Genomic DNA, 19027 nt, shown 5'->3' on the forward strand with positions numbered 1-19027 from the left:
TAGTCCTCCCCCTCCTCCTCTCCCTCCTCCTCCCCCTCCAGCTGCGGCGGCGGCCGCCCTGCCGCTGGAGCCCCGCTCGGTTCAAGATGAGTCATGCGTGACCAATCCCCTCCCCGCCAAGGGAGAGCGAGACACACACAGCGAGGCAGCGACCCAGAGACACACACACAGTCATATAGACACACAGAAACTCAGAGCTGCTGACAGAAAGACTGAGACACGCTGACATACAAAGGCACCGGCAGGCACACATCCACGCAGCTCTCACCCTGCCCCTCCCTCAAGGGGCACCCATAGGCCTCAGGCACAGCCCCACTCACAGATACAAGATGGACCCATGGTCACACACCATCAGCGGAGATGGATTCCTACAAAGTCACACATGATGCTGTGTTGATGCCATCCCACACCTGGTACATTCGTATACACGCTGAGGCAAATGATGGCCCGTTCATATCATTTGCAGGAGCACAGACATCCACACGTACCCTCGCACACCTGCACAGAGACCTCTGCTTCATAACAACCACAGGGTGTACCTGCTCCTACCCAATGAATGGGATTGGGCTGGGTGAGAGAAGAGGGTTCCTGGCTGGGGTCAGGTGGGGAATGTTCCCCTGAATTCTTCTGGGAGGGATTGCCTGGGACACCCTTCTTCCCTTTGGGATGTGCTGAGCCATCCAGTCTAGTGTCCATCTCACCTTCTCTGGGGCTCTACTGATAATGAGAAAGGTGGGAAAGGCAGGGAGGCCCAGGCAGTGAGATAGGAGACACAGCCCCCAAACACAGAGACACGAAACTCTCAGGCTCAAAGACAGAGCCTTACGCACACTAACACCTTACAACATACGCGCACAAGTGGCCACTCACAACCTCAGCCCCCTTCTCCACAAACAAACTGAGCCTAGAGAGACATGTATAAATATACATCCTCTTCTAAAAACAAATAGGCACACTCAGATCCAGTCCTATAGATACCACAACGCTCCACCTCTGTGCCATCACACATACCATTACTTCCCTAATTGCTCTCATTTACAAATGTAAACACCCCGCACAAGTGTTCTTACACTTGTACATACATCCATACTTGAGAGCACAGACTCTCACAGTGCTCTAAAGCCATGTAAAACCTCCTGTCCCCTACAGATATGCACACACATCCCTACAGATGGCAAAATAACCATTTATAGACAGAAACAGCATGCCAATATCCACAGACACAGGAGTCCCGGCCGTCACAGACTCAGTCATGTACACACATAGGCACATCCTAGCAGACACGAGTAGACACGGGTGTCTGCACACCGGCATCCCTGAAAAAATACAAATATCTGTTCCCTTACAGACACCAAGGTATGCAGAAATAGCCCCAGCCCCAGCCCAAGCCAATGGCATCTCCCACCCCCTGCATTTCAGTCATTTATGGCTCTGAGACACAGAAATTCAGAGTGAAGTTTCTCTCTGAACCCTAATCTTTTATACTGAGCACAATTGCAATGTGGAAGCTTATGAAGTGTGTGCATTTCCACAGGCACGTGCACACACATCCACACGCACCCTCAAATATCCACATGACCTCAGACAAACAACCTCTTCCCCTTCAAATGTCTCTTTTGCACATAATAAACCCAGCGAGTGTTCCTGAGTACTTTAATCCATGACTGGCTTAGCATCTTACAATCATGACTTCATTTTCTTTTCACAATATTCTTATGAGGTGGTATCTTGTGCTGTACCCATTTTGCTGATGAAGAAACTGAGGTTCAGAGAGATCATGCGAGGTGTCCAAAATGGTGCCACATGGCTAATTACCAGAGCCAAGAACTCAAAACCAGATTCGTCTAACATCAGAGCTTATACTCTTGAATTCTAGGCTACATGTATGACCATGTATACTCTTTGTATATACACACAGGTGCACACACATTTTTCTTTTCATTCGTCGAAAAACCTGGGCATGACTTCTGGCCTCACCATTTATGAGCCAAGCTTGTTTTCTCATCTGCAAAATAGGAATAATTATAGGACAACCTTTATCTCTTCTCCTCCCCTTCTGGGCGGCTGGGGGAAGCGGGAGGTCATTGGACATATTCAGTGCTGCACATCTGCCAGCTGTGTGAGTGCCGAAGAATTCCAGAAAAGGAGAAGCCCATAAGGATGGCACTAGCTTTGCAAAACTACTCAGGGAGGGGATGGGGGAGAGGCTTGAGCTGAAACTAGAGGGCAGATGAACTTCGGGTGGATTCAGGGGAGAAAAGGAAGTATTCCAGGTAAAGAGATGACTGCAAAGTTTCAGAGGCCAGACAAAAGCTGTGGCACTCCTATGAGAAGGACTGCGAAGCATGCACCCTCTGAATGATGACAAGAATAACATAACTACCGTTTATTGAGCATTTATGTGCCAAGCACTGTTGTACCTGCGTTATCCGCTAGCTCTCCCAGCAACCCTGCAAGGAGGTTATATTACTACACTTATTTTATAGTTGAAGAAACGAGCTTATAGGAGCCTCATTTCAAGCTCTAGCACTCAGACTCCAGAACCCAAACTCTTACCTGCTGTGCAATCTGTTCCTCGATTTTGATTAGGGGCTCAGAAAATCAAAACTGGAATAAGAGGCATTAAACTCCAGTGGTGAAGCATGAAGACGCTAAAGCCAGACTGCCGTGGTGCCCATCTTGGCACTGCTCTTATGATGGACAGTTTATTCAGCCATTCTTCAGTCTCAGCTTCCTCAATTGGTAAAGTGCAGATAACAGAGTTCACTTCTTATGCTTGTGCAAATTAAGCAAATGATCCATGCAAAAGGGCTCAGAACCATCCCTGGCATGCTGAAAGCGGCCAATAAATATTAGCCATCATTACAATGTGGACTGGCTGCATTATTCCGTTATTATTCCACTAGGTGCCACTTCAAATATTTTATGGAGGAAGGCAGGACATAAATCAACCAAATAATCAAATATTTTCCTGAATAACTTACCTAAGGAAGCTGCAGAACCATTATTCCAACCCAGGGCTTGCCTAACTTCAAAGAGGACAGAAATGAAATTACTTTGGAAGAGAAATCTCTCTTCCAACGACCAAGTCCAAAGGGAAAGAGAGTCCAGACAGGAGTGACCTTGGCAAAATCAAGACTGGCAAATTTAGTACACCCCATCAGGATACTTGATTTCTTCCTACAGGAGACTGGGCAAGTCACTTACCTTTCCCGAGCCTCAGTTTCCTTACTAGTAAAATGGAGATAACAACAGTTACCTCTCAAGATTGTGGCAACAATTAACCATATATTAAAAACTAATATTTAAAAAGGGTTGCCTCTATTCCTGGCACTGTATAAGCACCTTCCATGTGTAATGTCATAAGTCGTCTACATATGCAATGTCATCAGCATCCTGCACGTACAATGTCATCCAGTTCTCAGCTCAACCCCTCTCTTGGTCACTACACAGGATGCGGTCATCTCATCCTAGGAGGTGAATTTTGTCATCTTCTTCCACCTGAGTCTAGGGCCAAGGTTTGGGTTTGAAAAGAGGCTTCATTAGTAACTGGATAATTCTGAGGGAGCGCCCCCAGCAGTGGTCTTGCCCCGCCAGGGAGTAATTCGAGGAAGGTAATGTGAGCTGGGGGAGGCTGGAAACGCAGCTTTACATTTATTTACTCTGACAGCTAAATTGGTGAGCAAGGGGGGCTTTCAGATGAAAGCCATTTCAGAGTAAATACTAAATACAACATTTAAACATTCGGGTTGTGACAAATGGGAAGGGGACAGTGGGAAGACATACAGGCAGCATACCCCTCTTCGCTAGGGACTCTATCCTCACTCTGTCACCTTCCTGGGCATTTCCTGTTTGACTAGAGGAAAGAGCGTGGAATGAAGTTATAACTGCATGACCCTAGGCAAGAAATCTACCTCTGCTGACCTTAGTGTCCTCGTCAGTAAAATGCGTGTGTGTTGTTTAAATCAGATGATTGGGGAAGTGATGGAGAGAGCTCTAGTCTTGGAGTCAGAGAACCTGAGGTCAAACCCTAGCTCAGCCACTTCTTGGCTGAGTGAACTTGGAAAAGTCACTTATTAGAACCCGAGTTTCCTAAACTTTGGGGTAAATGAGATAATCAGTGTGAAAGGGATTTTTAGACTTCAAAGTCTATTGCAAATGTGAGCAGCTATAGTCACCCAAAATCACCCAATTCTAATGTCCACTGTGTCAATTCATGTCAGTGGACGTCAAGGAGAGTGACCTGTTCCATGAGCCTTAGTTTACTCGGCTACAAAACAGGCATTAACGGAGAACCCACTCACAAGTGCTGTGATGATTCCAAGAGACCAGCATGCATCTCTAAGTTGAGCTTGGCACTGACTTGGTGAGTGCTGTCATCTAGTGCCATTGTTATCTGTAAGAAGAGGGTGTAATGGGGGCACAGGAGGCACTAGCTAAGTGAGGAGTGATCAAAGGGGCCAGATGTCGCCTCCTCAGAGAACTCTGCCTGACCACACTATTTGAAGTAAATCCCTCCAATTAATCTTTTATTTATTTACATTTATAACTACATGTAACCTACAACACTTATTCAGTGTCCTAAATAATCTTTACCTATTAAAGCTATATAGAATATAGAATCAAACATTATATATAATTCTAGTATGCATAATATATTATGCATAACATATATGCAATGTATGATTCTATGTAACATCATCCATAATGTTAATATATAAAGTTGATTATTTAGGAGACTGGATGTGGGGAGTCGGGGAGCAGAAAATATCAAAGATAACTCCAGGTTTTCAATTTATTTACTTATTTTTTCTTCATTACGTTGTTCCCAAAGACATGGAACCAGGAGCAATTAGGAGGGAGGGGGTAAAGGGGGAGAATGAGCTCAGTTTTGAGTCAATGGAGCAGGGAAATATTCAGGTGTGAACTGGATATACAGGTCTGTAGCTTAAAAGAGAGGCTGAAGCTGGAGATAGGAATCAGAGGCAGCAGTGCAGGGATGGCTGGGGAAGCCATGGGACAGCATCCACGACTAACTTCACATACACGAGAGAGTTGACTTGTCTGCTTTCTGATTTTAGGGGGAAGCAACTTGTCCCTGAGGCTCATCTTATTTTCAATGAAAATCATTTTTTTAAATTATAAAGCATATATAAAGTGATAAGTGCTAAAACAGAATTCAAGAAGCAGAAAGGTGATTCACTACAGTGCGGGGAATAAGGATGGGTAGGAAGGTGTCTGTTAGACACATGGGGTAGAGATGTGCAAAAGGGATTTTCCAGGTAGATGGAATATCTACCTGGAAGGACATAGGGAGCTGGGAGATTGCATCCTTTTGGGGTGGACAAGCAATTCTGTCTGGTTAGGGAAGAAAGTATATTGGGGCAGATTGTAGAATGCCTTGTCCATCTGGCTTATTCTATGGGTATAGGTATTTGAAAGGGTCTTAATTCCTCTTCTGATTAGCTCACTTTACTGGGCTTTGTTCTTCTTCCAATACTTTCCTTAAATCCTTTGCCTGGCTTGTGTTTAAACATCCTACAGCACTCAGCTCAGGTATTGCTTCCCCAGGGAAATCATCTATTCCTTCACCTGTTTCCAGCTTGGTTAGGTGCCCATCTTCTGCGTTCCTGCAGCTCCCGAATCTTCCCTTTATCCTGGCACATGATGGTGCGCAGGGACCACACCTTAGCATCTTATACCCTCCATGCCTGGCACATGGCAGATGTTCATTATATGTTTGAGGAATGAACCACTTTCCTTTTAACGAGGTCCCCCACCAGAAAGCTTCTTGAAGGGGAGAGGCCTGTTTTCAAAAGAGGAAAACTTAATTTGTTTTATTTTTTTAAAGCTAAAATTTTAAATTCCATTTCTAGTTTAGAAGGTTACAGGGCATATCAAAAATAAAATGGCATTCACTATAATCAGTAATCCTAGCCAAGTTAGACTGGATGCAGACGAAGGAAGATACAGCACCACATCCTGGGATAAATTCTGATAGATCTGGTTTTTTTCACCTGGGATTTAAGTCTCTCTCCAGAGACCACCAAGCAGCACCTGCCCGAGAATGAAAGCAACCCAGAGGAAAACGCAATCAAGAGACAGATTCCTGACCATATCATTTGAACACCTGGACTTTTCAGTTACAGGAGCCAATACATTTCTTTCCAAGAGCTAGTTGGATTAGGGTAGGGTTTTTGTCACTTGAATGAAGCTGGGGCTAGAATTCAGAGGCATACCTGATGCCGAAGCTCTTTGGGCCTTAGTTTGCACTTGTGTAGTTTTTTTTGTTTGTTTGTTTTTTGTTCCCGCCCCCGCCCTAGTACAGTGATGCTTCTAGGCTCGGAGAGCCAGATCTCTATTTTGAAAGACATATAAGAGGTCAGAGATGTGGTAAGGAACTGACAATACCCACTGCACACCATTCCATCGCCTCTGTGCTGCTTTTATTCTCTGCTGTTAACACCGGAATTTTTTGACACCACAGAGATTTGGAAAGACATTTCCACTAATGGAATATAGTTTAGAGCAGGGCTCAGCAAATTTTCTGTAGAGGACCAGATGGTAAGTATTTTAGGCTTTGTGACCCATACAGTCTTTGCTGCACTCAACTGTTATTGTAGGTGGGAAACAGCCATAGACAATATGTAAATGAACGGACACGGCTATGTTCCAATGATTTATAGTCACTGAAATTCGAAATTCATGTCATTTTCACATGCCACAAAAGAATATTCTTCCTTTGACTTTTCCCTCAGTAATTTCAAAATGTAAAAACCATTCTTAGCTTTGTGGGCTGTACAAAGAGCGGGCACCGGTCTTGGCTGTCGCCAATGCCCACTGGATTAGGTGTTTGCAGGCCTGGTTCTACCTAATTCTCTCCCATTAGCTATGTGATCCTGGCTAAGTCACTTTGTCTCTCTGGGTTTGTTTTTCTTTCCCATCTGGATAATGAGGGGGCTTTATGGGCTCCTCCAGGCCCTTCAACTCTCAAGTCCCACAATTCTGATTTTTCAACAAATATGAGCAGCTATTGCATACCTGGTATTGTTTTAAATGTTGGGGATATAGCAGTGAATAAAAGTTCCTAACATGCAACTTGCATTCTAATGGAAAAAAAGGGAATTTATATATAATGTTGGGTAGTAAGTGCTGTTGAAAAAGGAGAAAAAGACTGGGACATGACAGGGCTGTGATTTAAGGGAAGGTCAGGTGGCCTCTTGATCAGATATTTGGAGAGACATGACCAAATGAAGGAGTGGGCTCTGTGGAATAGCCAACGTAAAGGCCATGTGATAGGAACTCCCTCGTATTCAAGGAACAGCAAGGCCAGTGTGGCTGGAGCACAGTGTACAAGGAGATAACTAACAGGAGGCTCTAAGGTCAGACAGGCAGCCAGGGCTGAGTCATTTAGGGCCTTGTAGGTCTTCGGATTTTATTCTAGGTGTGATGGAAAGCCGTTGAGAAGGGAATGACATGCTCAGATTTTAAAATGTTTGCTTTGGCTAACGCGTGGAAGATCGACTCTGAGGTGGCACTCGTGGAAGGCAGGGGGATAATTACGAAGGTACTGCGGCAGTCCAAGCAAGAGATGATGGCTTGAACAAGAACGGTAGTGTTGGGGGTGATAAGTGGTTGGATTCTAGATGTATTTTGAAGGTAGCGTTGAGAGGATTTGTTGAAGAACTATACGGGAGCAAGAGAGAAAAAGAAATCAAGGATAAAAATGATAGGATCAAATCAGATTTTAAGAAAATGATTACATACAGGAAATTTAACTTATAAGGCAAGACTGCATCTATTCTTTTATATAGTACTAAAAATAAGATATATTTGATGATTCAAATATTAACTGTGCGTACCTTAATAAACAAGGGGCAGGGCTCCAGAGTATTTAAAAAAAAAACCCAAAACTTTTGCTGTTGATTTTTGACATGCTTTGGAAGATCTTTCCTCATGCAATCCTCTTCCCCAAAACTGAGATGCCAGTTACAGAAAATCAACTGGTTAGGGTGACATTTTACATTTGACAAAATAGGAACTGAGATTAAGAAGACAGTTCATACCTGTCCTGAATATTTCCTTCAATTCTTTACTCTTGTATACATCGAAATTATAAGTGACATAATCTTAGCAAAACAGCAAGCCAACAAATAATTTGAAAGCACAGATAACTTCATCATAACTTAACACTTATATTTTATAATTCTTCCATCATATTGATAACATAAACATTTATTCTTTTGAAACCTCTACGTTGAAAGAGGGACTGAACACAATATGAAGCTCTCGGGGACTTGCATTAACAACTTCTTTTCAAATAGACTGCAGCAAAAATAGCTAGTCTCATTTCTCTCCTCTAACAACAGAAGTAGGGAGAATTGCCTGTGAGGTCACCTCTAGCCAGAGCCTTTGGTGGAGAGAGCACTTAGAAACAGTACTCCTCCCCTCAACCCCGCACTGGCCACAGTCCTGAAGGGAAACAGGCCACCAGAGAGCTGCAGTCTTTATTCCAGAAAATGGATGAGAGAAGACACAACCACACGGACACTGTCTTACATTTATTCACACAGAGTAATAAGAATTGGTACAAATAATAAACATTGCTTTAAATACAAATAAATAGTTCTGGTTTCTAAAGGAAACAGCTCTAGATAATTCAAAGTTAAGTATTTTCTAAGTTCCTATTAAAAATAGAAGACTATTTTGCATTAAGTAAGTCCTACTCCACTACAACCCTTTGAGGACTTAAGGATAAAATGGTGAATTCTCTACTCTAAGAAGTCACCAGAAAAATGGGAGATGCTGCTCCCACCTCCCTGAACTATCCCCCCCAAAGGAAGGAGAGTTACTTGCATCATAGACAGAGCTAATAAATGCAGAAAGTATTTAATATCTAAAGATATCTAAAAAGATTTACCTTGGTAAAGGTGATATGAATTTCTCTGAACCGGTTCTGTGAATTCTGAAACCTCGCTATGCTGAGGTTTTGGTTCAAGTGTCGTAAATTTACTTATGCTCATAGGAAGACTTAAGTTCTTACAATGAAAGCTTTCTCTTGCTAGGAATGATAATGATAAAAAGTCTGTAATCACTAAGAATGGCACCTAGGGTATAAAAAATTATTTACCTGGTAAAGAAGCAACGGTCCTGCCCAATGAAACAGTCCGTCAACCTGGCACCAAAATGACCAAAACTGCTGAGAGAAACACACTCCCAAATAAATATGATTTATTTTCCTATTATTATAAGTCATGCAGACTTTCAAGCTTTTAAAAACCACATAAAACATAAGGTCATTACAATCTTGGTGCCAGGGTAGTGCCTGCTCCATTGACTGTGTCCACTGCATGTCCCCACCTCACCCCGCACAAGACAATTCAATTTCTTCTACTCAGACCCCTAAACAATGATTAATAAATATGTTTGATAGAGATCAATATAGAAATGTTTAAGTTTTCAAAGAAAGTTTGCATTTCTATTTAGATTGACCATGATACAATTTCAAATAGAACACTCTCATGCTATAAAAACAATCTCATGCAATAAGTGCAATTTCAAAAGTTCCACGTTAGTAACAACATTTGGTATTACCAAAAGCAGGATTATTTAGATTTTTAAAAAGTGATCACTGTAGAATAAAAGTTGGATTTCCAAATAGAACTTCTGTTGTGGTATAAAATGTTAAATGTTGATTCTACAGTTTTGTTGATGCAAACAATTTTAAGACATACACCATGTTTTCCTACTTGGGATTTTAAAACAATAAGCATAATTCTTAAATAGACAACCGCAACATTTGCTCAACGAACCAGTTCCCTTTTGCCAAGAACTTTTTCCTTTTTAGTCCAGTTGGAGGGATTGCCATAGTAAATTTTGGAACAACAGTTCTGAACATGATTCAAAATCTCTCACTTCTCTCCCTGTCTCTTTTATGTTGCAGACACTGGAGCCCAGAAAAATGCTCTATTTTTTTTTTAAGACAGACGATAATAAATTTAGTTTCCTGATTTAAATAATAACATTTTTCATGTTTGCCTTTCTCTCTGGCACACTATATAATGTTTCAGAAGTTACAAATCCAAACAAACCAGCCAACTAGAGCATCCCAGTGTTCAAATCACAATTGGATACAATCCTATTTATTCTGGATGATGCTCAATTCCACACATACTTCAGAGTAGAAACATCCATAGGAACATCCAAAAATGTTATGTTACCAAACTCTAACATCTGATTGTGCGCTGTTGGATAGTACCAGTCACACTGAAAAAGTACAAAGGCAGAGGATTTCAGGTGTGGAGATCAATTTTGCTTTTGCTGCTACAGTGATTCATAACCATCATCTTCGAGATTTCCAAGCTGTTCTAGAATAAGGAGTAGTCCTTTTTTTATCTGGTGGTTTAAAGTAGGAATAGACAGGTGCTGCTGGATACTCAGCATCCGGATTTTCTGCCATCATTTTTAGCTTTGCTTCAATGGCTTTTATTTTTGCAGTGACACTGGAAAAAAGACAGTAGAGGATCAGAGTGGGCCTGGGTGCATTTGGAAAATACTAGTGTATTTCATCCTCCTTGTACCTTTTATGTGTATCAGAGAAGCAAGAAGATACTCAAATATGAACATTCAATCATTTCATATAAAATATACACAAAAAATAATGCTTTCCTTTTAAGAAACAGATCAGTCACAAAAAAGTCACAAAAAGACAATACTGTATGATTCTACTTAATTGAGATACTTAGTCAAAATCATAGACAGAAGGTAGAATGGTGGTTGTCAGGGACTAGAGGGGAGGTGGGAATAAGGAGATATTGTTTAATGGGCATAGTTTCAGTTTCACAAAATGAAAATTATGGAGGTGGATGCTAGTGATGGTTGCAGAACATTATGAATGTATCTATAATATCACTGAACTGTGTATCTAGAAACTGGAAAAAAATAATTTATGTAGGATTGAAAGCAACGATTTTAAGATAGGTTATATTCTTATTTTGCAGATGAAGAAACTGAGGCACAATGTTAATCTTCCCAATGTTACATAGCCAGTACGTGGTACAGATGAGATCTGAAAATAACCTGACTCCAAAGCCCATGCTAGTAAATATTACACTGTACCATCTTTTGAATCACTGAATGATAATGAAATGCATCCTGGAAATCATGTAAAGTTGCCTTTTCCTGACAACTGTGTGTTTATAAGGGCTATCATTTACAAAGTGCTTAAAATGAACCAGGCACTGTGCCCAGCATTTGCATTAAATTGTTTCAAACCCTTGCACCAATACTGCCAGAGTTATCACCCACATTTTATAAAGAAACAAATGCAGAAAGGTAGTGATTTGCCCAGGTTCACACAGTTAACGCATTGCATAGCCAGGATTCAAGCCCGATATGTTTATCTCCAAAGCCCTTGCTCTTCCCTCCCCATCAGGATGGGAGCCGAGCAGCCCAATATTAGGGAGAAGGGCTGAGGAGACACTGAAAAAGTTGTAAAGAATTCCATCCGATCAAGGTCACTGCTATCCCTGCACCAGGATGCAAAGCGCTCTGGCAGTAGGTATTTTTTGGCTCATGGCTCCCTTTATTTTCCATTCTTGATGCTCTCAATGGTCTACTGCCAGAAGGAGACACTCGGAAGGGAATGTACACAAGGTCTTTTAGACATCCTCAAAAGGTATACATCTGCCACACATACTCCTAATTTTAAATGAGCACTGTAAATTAAGGAACTAAGTTACAATAAAAAAGAACACTGAGGTATTACTAAGATGCACTCCAGCACCTCTTTCATTAATGGGACAGCCAGCCACTCATCCCGTGTGAGTCACAGGGAAACCACCTTCTCTAACTGGACATACGTGTTATCAGAAAGATATGAGCTGAGGTCCTCTGTATTAAAAAATAAATGGAAAACACTGGGTTATCTAGGGAAAAGTATGAACACTAAAAATAAGAAACTAAAAACACCTTCACCGTAACATGAGGACCACCAAGAATAAATGCATTAATCCTTTCCCAACAGGAATTAAGATTTATGAAAACTTCCACAGACACCAATCTGTGATCAAGGAGGTTCAATCTCAAGGGGAAAATAGCATAGTGGATATAAACTCCTACTGAATCTAGAGACATCTTTATAATTTTTTAAAAAAATTTCTGGGAGAACAAAATGATAAAGCAGCACAAAATTAAGAAATATCAATGATATTAAACTTAAATTAGTAACTAAAATATTAATTCTATTTTACCAGTTTCACCCCTCCTGACAACATTTCAGGATCACTTTCCCCAATGGTTTAATGAGATGCTTGTAAAGTTGTTTTGTTTGGTATGGATAATACACAAGAAAGGATTTTTGTTTGTTTTCTGTCTGGCCCTCCATCCAAACTGGCACTACGTTCCTGCCTTTATGACTGAGTGTTGCTTTCAAATCCTTATAAATCACTGATGCTTCACATATCTTCCCAGCCTCCCCTGGAATGGGCTTTAGAACTATATTTCTGCATTTACAGCTTGGAGTTTCTCTGAAGTAGTAACTAAAAGACTGGATATTAAAGTCTGGTAGAACCGGCTTTGAGTGTGGACTCTGCTATTTGCTACCTGTGTGATCTTGGCCAAGATATTTCACCTCTGTAAACTTTAGTTTCCTTGTACGTATAATGGGCATAACAGTACTTTAACAAGAACTTTCATGATAATTAAATGACATATTGCAGGTAAGGTTAAGTTTATCGTAGTGCCTGCTTCACAGTAAGCTCCGTAAATCCTGGCTATTGTTATTGTTAAAATTTCTCCCTAGGCTACAATGCAAAAAACAAAGAACAAAACCCCAATCAAACATCTCCTATCCAAACTCTACTTCTGCTCAACCATCTACTTAACCTCTCCTTTATCTACCCAACCTTTAGTTCCTTCTGTTTTGAATTAACTCCAAAGAAGTAACTGACAATTTGTACATACTAGTACCAAAACTGTCACAGTTGCTAAAATGGTACACAGAATTAAAGTGCTGTAAACTAAAATTCTGAATAAAGGAACTCATGGTTGCTGGAGGAATTACAATGATAAACATCAAAGAGACATAAGACCTCATTAAAATGCTTGTTTTTAAGGTAAAGACTGTGTCTGATTTATCTTTATGTTCCCAGGGCCAAGCACAACGGCTAGTACGTGGTAGGTAGACCCAGCCTTTTTTGAATGAATCTATAAGTGGGTAGTATGTGTTCTTGGGGGTCTGGGAAGAGAGGAAGTGTATACATGCTTGAGGTTAACTGAACACCTCTCTCAACATGTCAAAAGTTAGTTGATTCTACTCTAAATTAAGGGTCCAAAGATTTACTAGAGTATGAATGAAGGCTGGGAATGAAGAAATGGCTCAAGCTCCTGAAAAACTGTTGTGTCTTTCTACAGTACACCATCTTACCTTAGGTTTGACTGAGTGGGCTCAGTGCTAGAGGATGGTTCAAGACTGATTGGAAGGATCTTATCATTCTTGTTATGATCATACCTCTGAAAGAAAGAAAAAGGGAGATTACTTCCCCTGGGCAAAAACCAGCTCTTTACTGTAGAGTGTGGGTTCATGAATTCCAACCCCATCAGTATATTGTCAGTGTATTTCTAGACAATTTTAGGACTGCTTTACATTTATAATTAATGTGAAACTCCACATTGTTTTGGCCTAAAAGCTACAAATTTAGAAAAAGAAGTTTAGAAGAAACCTCCCATCTAGCTATTAGTCCTCCTTATTTGGTAGAGGAAGAATTTCAACTTTCAAATTCACAGATGGCACAGATACACAGCAGGACTACCCTCTTACCTTCTCATTTTAACTGTCACCTCTTACCACATTTATTTTTCTTCATCCAAAACACTTTAAAATATTGCTAGATTTTTTGCAAAGTACCAAGCATAATAGTCAACTCTTAACAGGACTGAGTGGAGAAGAAAAGTGGTAACAGCTTTCAGCCACTGACATAGAAAACATTTTCCAGTAAAAGAGCAGTTAAATTTGATGTCAGATAACTATATATTTCCTGTAAAAAGTGAATGTAATATTAAAGAGCAATCAGGAGCCTCTGGTCAAAAAGACTTGTAGGAGAAGAGAACTGTGAGGCACAGAGAGTCTCAAATGAAAGACAGGAATGACGAATAATTTCTCTTGCGCGCCTTTTCAATGAGATGCAGAATGAGAAAATGACAGCCAGTTTGGCAAATGAGACTTGATTTTCTTTTGAGCAAAAAAGCATTTGGTAATTCTCCTTGTTGTTTCTATTTTTAAGGCAATGTGTCCTAGAAATTGAGAAGATTCTGTGACTACCTGAAATACTCATAAGGATCCAAAGCATCTGAACTCAGTTTTTCAGCGTGGACCCTGAGCTCACATGTTTAATTTCTGACTCTTTACTGGGAAGCCTATTAGGTAGAGAGTCTCTGATCAAAAACGGATGCTCATATAGCTGAAGAATGAAGCTCCCATTTTAACGGTCACAGATCTTTTCGTAGGCAGGTATGCCAAGACTCCACCGCAGAAGGAAGAGAATCACTCTTGGGATTCCTCCAGCCCCTCTACTTCACCACCCCTGTACCAGCTATGACAAAGAGCCATTCATTTTTTTTTTTTTAATGGTCATTGCTTTTCCAGGGCATTTTCTCTTGGGACACATAACGCAGTGTGCTACTTCTCAGGCCTTGAAGACAATACAGACACTGCAAAGTCCCCCAAATAACTCAAAATCACTGGCATAATGAGACGCCAGTGCTTTAAGCACTCATGCAAACTACCCATTTCCCAAGCGTTTAGAATAAACATATTCAAATTCTTCACAGAATGGAGAGGCTGGGAAGAGTCTAATAATGCCTAAAGCAACTAATTTTTTAAATAAATACATTTTTTCCTCCAAAGAACCACCACACCAAAAAAATGATAGAGGTCTGAGTATACACATCAGCCACATGGAAAAATCAATCAAAAACAGAATCTGTGGGTATGTGGAGAGAAACAATAAAGGAACTTAATCCCTCCTGAGATGTTTCTCAAAAGAAAAATCTGGCAACACACATGGCAAATACGAACAGGAGACCAAAGTATGGCTGTTCCAGATGTGAAGAGACTGGGATGCAAATGGGTAAGTGGACAACTGTCTCTCGAAAGAGACTAGGATGAGCTGATACTGTCTTCGTAGCATATGAGACTTACCTTTACTTGAGCATGTGCCCACCGCACCACCAGCTTCTTAGACAGAGCCAGCTTGCCATTGAGACACTGGATGGCCTGTTCTGCTTCCTGTCCAGGAAAGGGATTACAGTTAGTCAAAAGATTTACAATAAAATAAAGGCAGAATAATAAAAAGGGTATGATTTTCTTTAGTCAGTAAAACAAAGATTCAACTTCTGGCTGTCATTCACAGGCAGTGCAGTATTTGGCAAGACATTTAATCTCTCTGAATATTAGCTTTTTTACCTATAAAATATGGTAATACTACTTGTTCCTCATTGGTTGTTTGAGAAGCACAAGAGTACATGTAAAGCATGGAGCATATGGTAAGCAATCAACCAGTGTTAGCTAATAGTATTGTTCCTATAAGGTAATAACTTTCTTACTTCTGTTAGGGCAGCACCTACTACAGCAAGAAATTGTACTTCTCCCAACCAAGGAGCCTGAACTAAGGCTTATACTCCCTGGATCCATAGTGAGAAACAGTAATTTCAGAGGACATGGGAGTGAAGGAAACTAGGCTGGAAAAAGCAGAAGTGAGTCAAAGAAATTATGAGCAAGGTATTTGTGTGAGCCAATCTATGCACCTGGCTTTCAGAGCCAAAAGTTCCCTCCCCCTTTCCCTATCAGATATAGAAGCAATGAGGTTGAAAGGAATTCCTGAAACGGGCACTCTAAGACATTCCCAGGAAGCCTGGCTGTACTGTTCCATCCTGCCAAGCCTTCTCTGCTCCATTTGTATCCATGAGGCATCTGGCCAAGCATACCCCATGTTTACTGGAGGTGAAGAAGCCCTAAAGGAACAGGAAGAGAAACAGGAGAGCCTATTTGAGACTGCAGAATAAGACTCGCAGGCATTCCAGTCTGGCTTTACTGGTGATTCTTATTCCTCTAGAGCTCGCCAGTATAACATTAGACAAATATTCATTGGGTACCCACTATGTGTCAGGCATTAGTCACTGGGATCCTTGCCTCACTACAGCAAGTGACGTTAAAGGGATAGATGAGAGACATTTTATTCTTTGTGAATCAGAATTTACACAGCACTATTAATTTTGTAGCATCAGCGGTAGTAAGATGCCAGAAAGGGATAAATGCTTTAAAAGATAATTTCCTATCTCTGTGCCCTGTGTCAAAGTTCATGTTTCAACATTATTATTAAATGCCAACTATGTTTTCATATGTACCCTTATCTATTTTCTCAACTTTCTATAAGGTAAAAAGCATGTGTGTTTTTAATCCTCATTTTCAGATGAAAACTGAGGTCAAAAGAGGTTAAGAGACTTGCCCAAAGTTAATAAATAAAAGAGCCAAAAATAAAGCTAGGCTTCGTGACTTCTAGTCCAGTGTTTTTAAATCAATGTCTAGTCCCAACATGACCACTGATTTCAGCTGTCTGTGAGCATCCTCATCACATTCTATCACTGAGAAAGAATAAAGTATTTAAAAATGCTAACCATATCGGGCATTCCTTCGGTTTCCTCAAAAAAATTTGAACAATAAGAACAGCAATGTATCATTTATTGCCTACCACATCTGTAAAAAATTAGAGGAAATAAAAAAAAACCCCAGCACTGGTCAGGACAAATGACACTCTCATACAGTCTCAGAAAATACTGATACATCATTGCTCGGTGGCAATCTGGCAGTCAAATTAAGAAAAAATACACATGGCCTTTGTTGACACCACTCTATTTTCATGAATGTAGTAAATATGCATATATTTAGATCTATAAATATATTCACTACTGCACTTATACTCATGAATCACTGGGGAGAACCTAAATAACTAACAACTAGTCAAATAACTTATATGTTCATATAATGAAATACTACGGAGTCATCAAAAGTCCTATTGACTAGCGTTTTAACCAAGGTCTAAGTTACATCTAAAAAATGTATAAATGTTAAAGATATAGGTCAATGAATTTTTATATATTTATATCTACACCAACAATATCATGACACAGACTGTTACCTTGATGGGTATTAGGTGACAGAAAAAAATTTAGTACACTGTGAGTGGTGGTAAACAATACGATATGATCCTATTTGTGTTATAAACTGCAGATGTGTGTGTATGTGTATGTGTGTGTGTGTGTGTGTGTGTGTGTGTGTGTGTGTGTGTGTGTGTGTGTGTGTGTATGAAGTCTTCCAGGGTTGTTGTTTTGTTTGTGTGAATGTGAAGAGACTAGAAAGATAAATAATTAAAGATGCTTTACTTTTATAAAGAACATCCAAATACAATTATGAATAAAATAATAACTAGGCAACGTTCTCACATATAACCAGTAAAGTTATAGAACATTAAGCAGTATCTCTATATTAAATAACATTCAAATTCAAGTTCTTTATTAATGCAATCTATTCTAAGGACTAAATTTTAATACAAGATACATGTATGTAACATGGTTGAGGCTGGACATTTTCTTCCTCCATGTATATTTAAATTTGTATGCATTTATTCTGAGACACTGAGAAGGGTAAATTTTTAAGAAATCAAAATGAAAGAGAGTTTGTGGGTGGCTCACCAGACAGGGAAGGCTTCTGCACCCGTGGGAGAAACTACTGAAAGAAAAGGAAGCCCTGTTGGTCAGCCACTAAAGGGAAAAATGAAACGGAACGGAGAGGAGGGTGCCCATGTGCTGAACGTGGCATCCCCGAGCATGTGGTCAGGAAAGCACGTTAGCAGCCCTAGTCTGAGAGCCCGGGGAGGGGCAGAGTTTGGAAGCTGTTCACTACCTCATTTGTTTACCAAGGATCTCCTTTAGGACGCAGAACAAGGCACAGAGAGAAGAATCAGACATGGACGGCCCCTGCCCACGAGGAACTGCTATTCTAGTAGTTAAGGAAAGATGAACAAATGCCATGAGAGAGTATAAGTACCGTAAAAGGGGGAGAAGTTCAGTTACCTGCTTAGTTTCAAAGTTAACAAAACAGTACCCTCGAGGCTGTCCCTCCAAAGCACCTGACTTGTGGAAGAGGAAGTCGAACTGCTTCACGGTGCCAAACTTCTGGAGGAGCTTCAGGAGGTGGTATCTGTGGACAAGGAACAGCCCATGAGCTGGGAATCTGTTGGCCTCCCAGCCTGACTTCAGCAAGATAAAAGCAGGAGATAATTTACCCCAGGGATAAAATCTCACGCCCCCGCCCCCTGCCTTCCTCCAAACTGCACTGTTAGTTTATTTGGCAAACAGAGTTGTTTGCCTCTATTTGGAATGGGAACTAGAATTGTCATGGCTATGCGTATGTCCAGCACAAAAATACCAAACAGAAAACCACACCTAACAAACAGCTGTCTGGCCCACAAGCACCATTTGTTTTTCTTTTGGAGAAAAGCTCAAAAATAGTGTCGATTTATTTATTTTTAATTTCTTGGCAATGAAATAGTATTTGTGAATAACTACAACTCCATCAGACACACCCACATTTCAAAAGCCAAAGCCTACCCTACCTCAAAAATAAACAAAGTAACAAACACATACACAGTCACACAAACAAAACAACCCTGGAAGACTTCCCTATTAGATTTCACAGTCATTAGCCCCAAACTACACTTGTGAGAAATTCTGACCAAAACCAAGTCACAGCTAGTGGCTTGAGAGTTACAATTCCTGATTTGACTGAATGTCAAGACAACGTGGAATCACAACGTGACTGAGTCTGGTCTCACATGGGGCAAGGGAACCCGGCCAGTCCCATAAATCATCCAGCCTTAGTTGCTTAACGCAGTTTATACTCTGGAGCATGGTTGAACAAAAAATATTGATGGCCAAGAAATTTATTCCTGGCAGGAGGTTCTCTCTGAGC

At 40.6% G+C, this 19027-nt stretch overlaps 1 protein-coding gene across 3 annotated transcripts in view; it reads right to left on the reverse strand.

The window, feature by feature from the left end:
• Positions 1 to 8548: 8548 nt before the first annotated feature.
• RBM18 (RNA binding motif protein 18) overlaps positions 8549 to 19027 on the reverse strand; it is a 21227-nt gene continuing 10748 nt past the window's right edge. For all 3 annotated transcript variants that reach the window (XM_011361014.2, XM_011361015.2, XM_011361013.2), the window contains 3 exons: positions 15200 to 15286; positions 13427 to 13512; positions 8549 to 10502 (listed from right to left, as the gene is read on the reverse strand). In XM_011361014.2, coding sequence (XP_011359316.1) covers positions 10343 to 10502; positions 13427 to 13512; positions 15200 to 15286 — 333 coding nt within the window. In that variant the 3' untranslated portion in view covers positions 8549 to 10342. The remainder of the gene's footprint in view (positions 10503 to 13426; positions 13513 to 15199; positions 15287 to 19027) is intronic.

Source organism: Pteropus vampyrus, unplaced genomic scaffold (assembly GCF_000151845.1).
Source record: "Pteropus vampyrus isolate Shadow unplaced genomic scaffold, Pvam_2.0 Scaffold61, whole genome shotgun sequence".
Taxonomy (NCBI): Eukaryota; Metazoa; Chordata; class Mammalia; order Chiroptera; family Pteropodidae; genus Pteropus; species Pteropus vampyrus.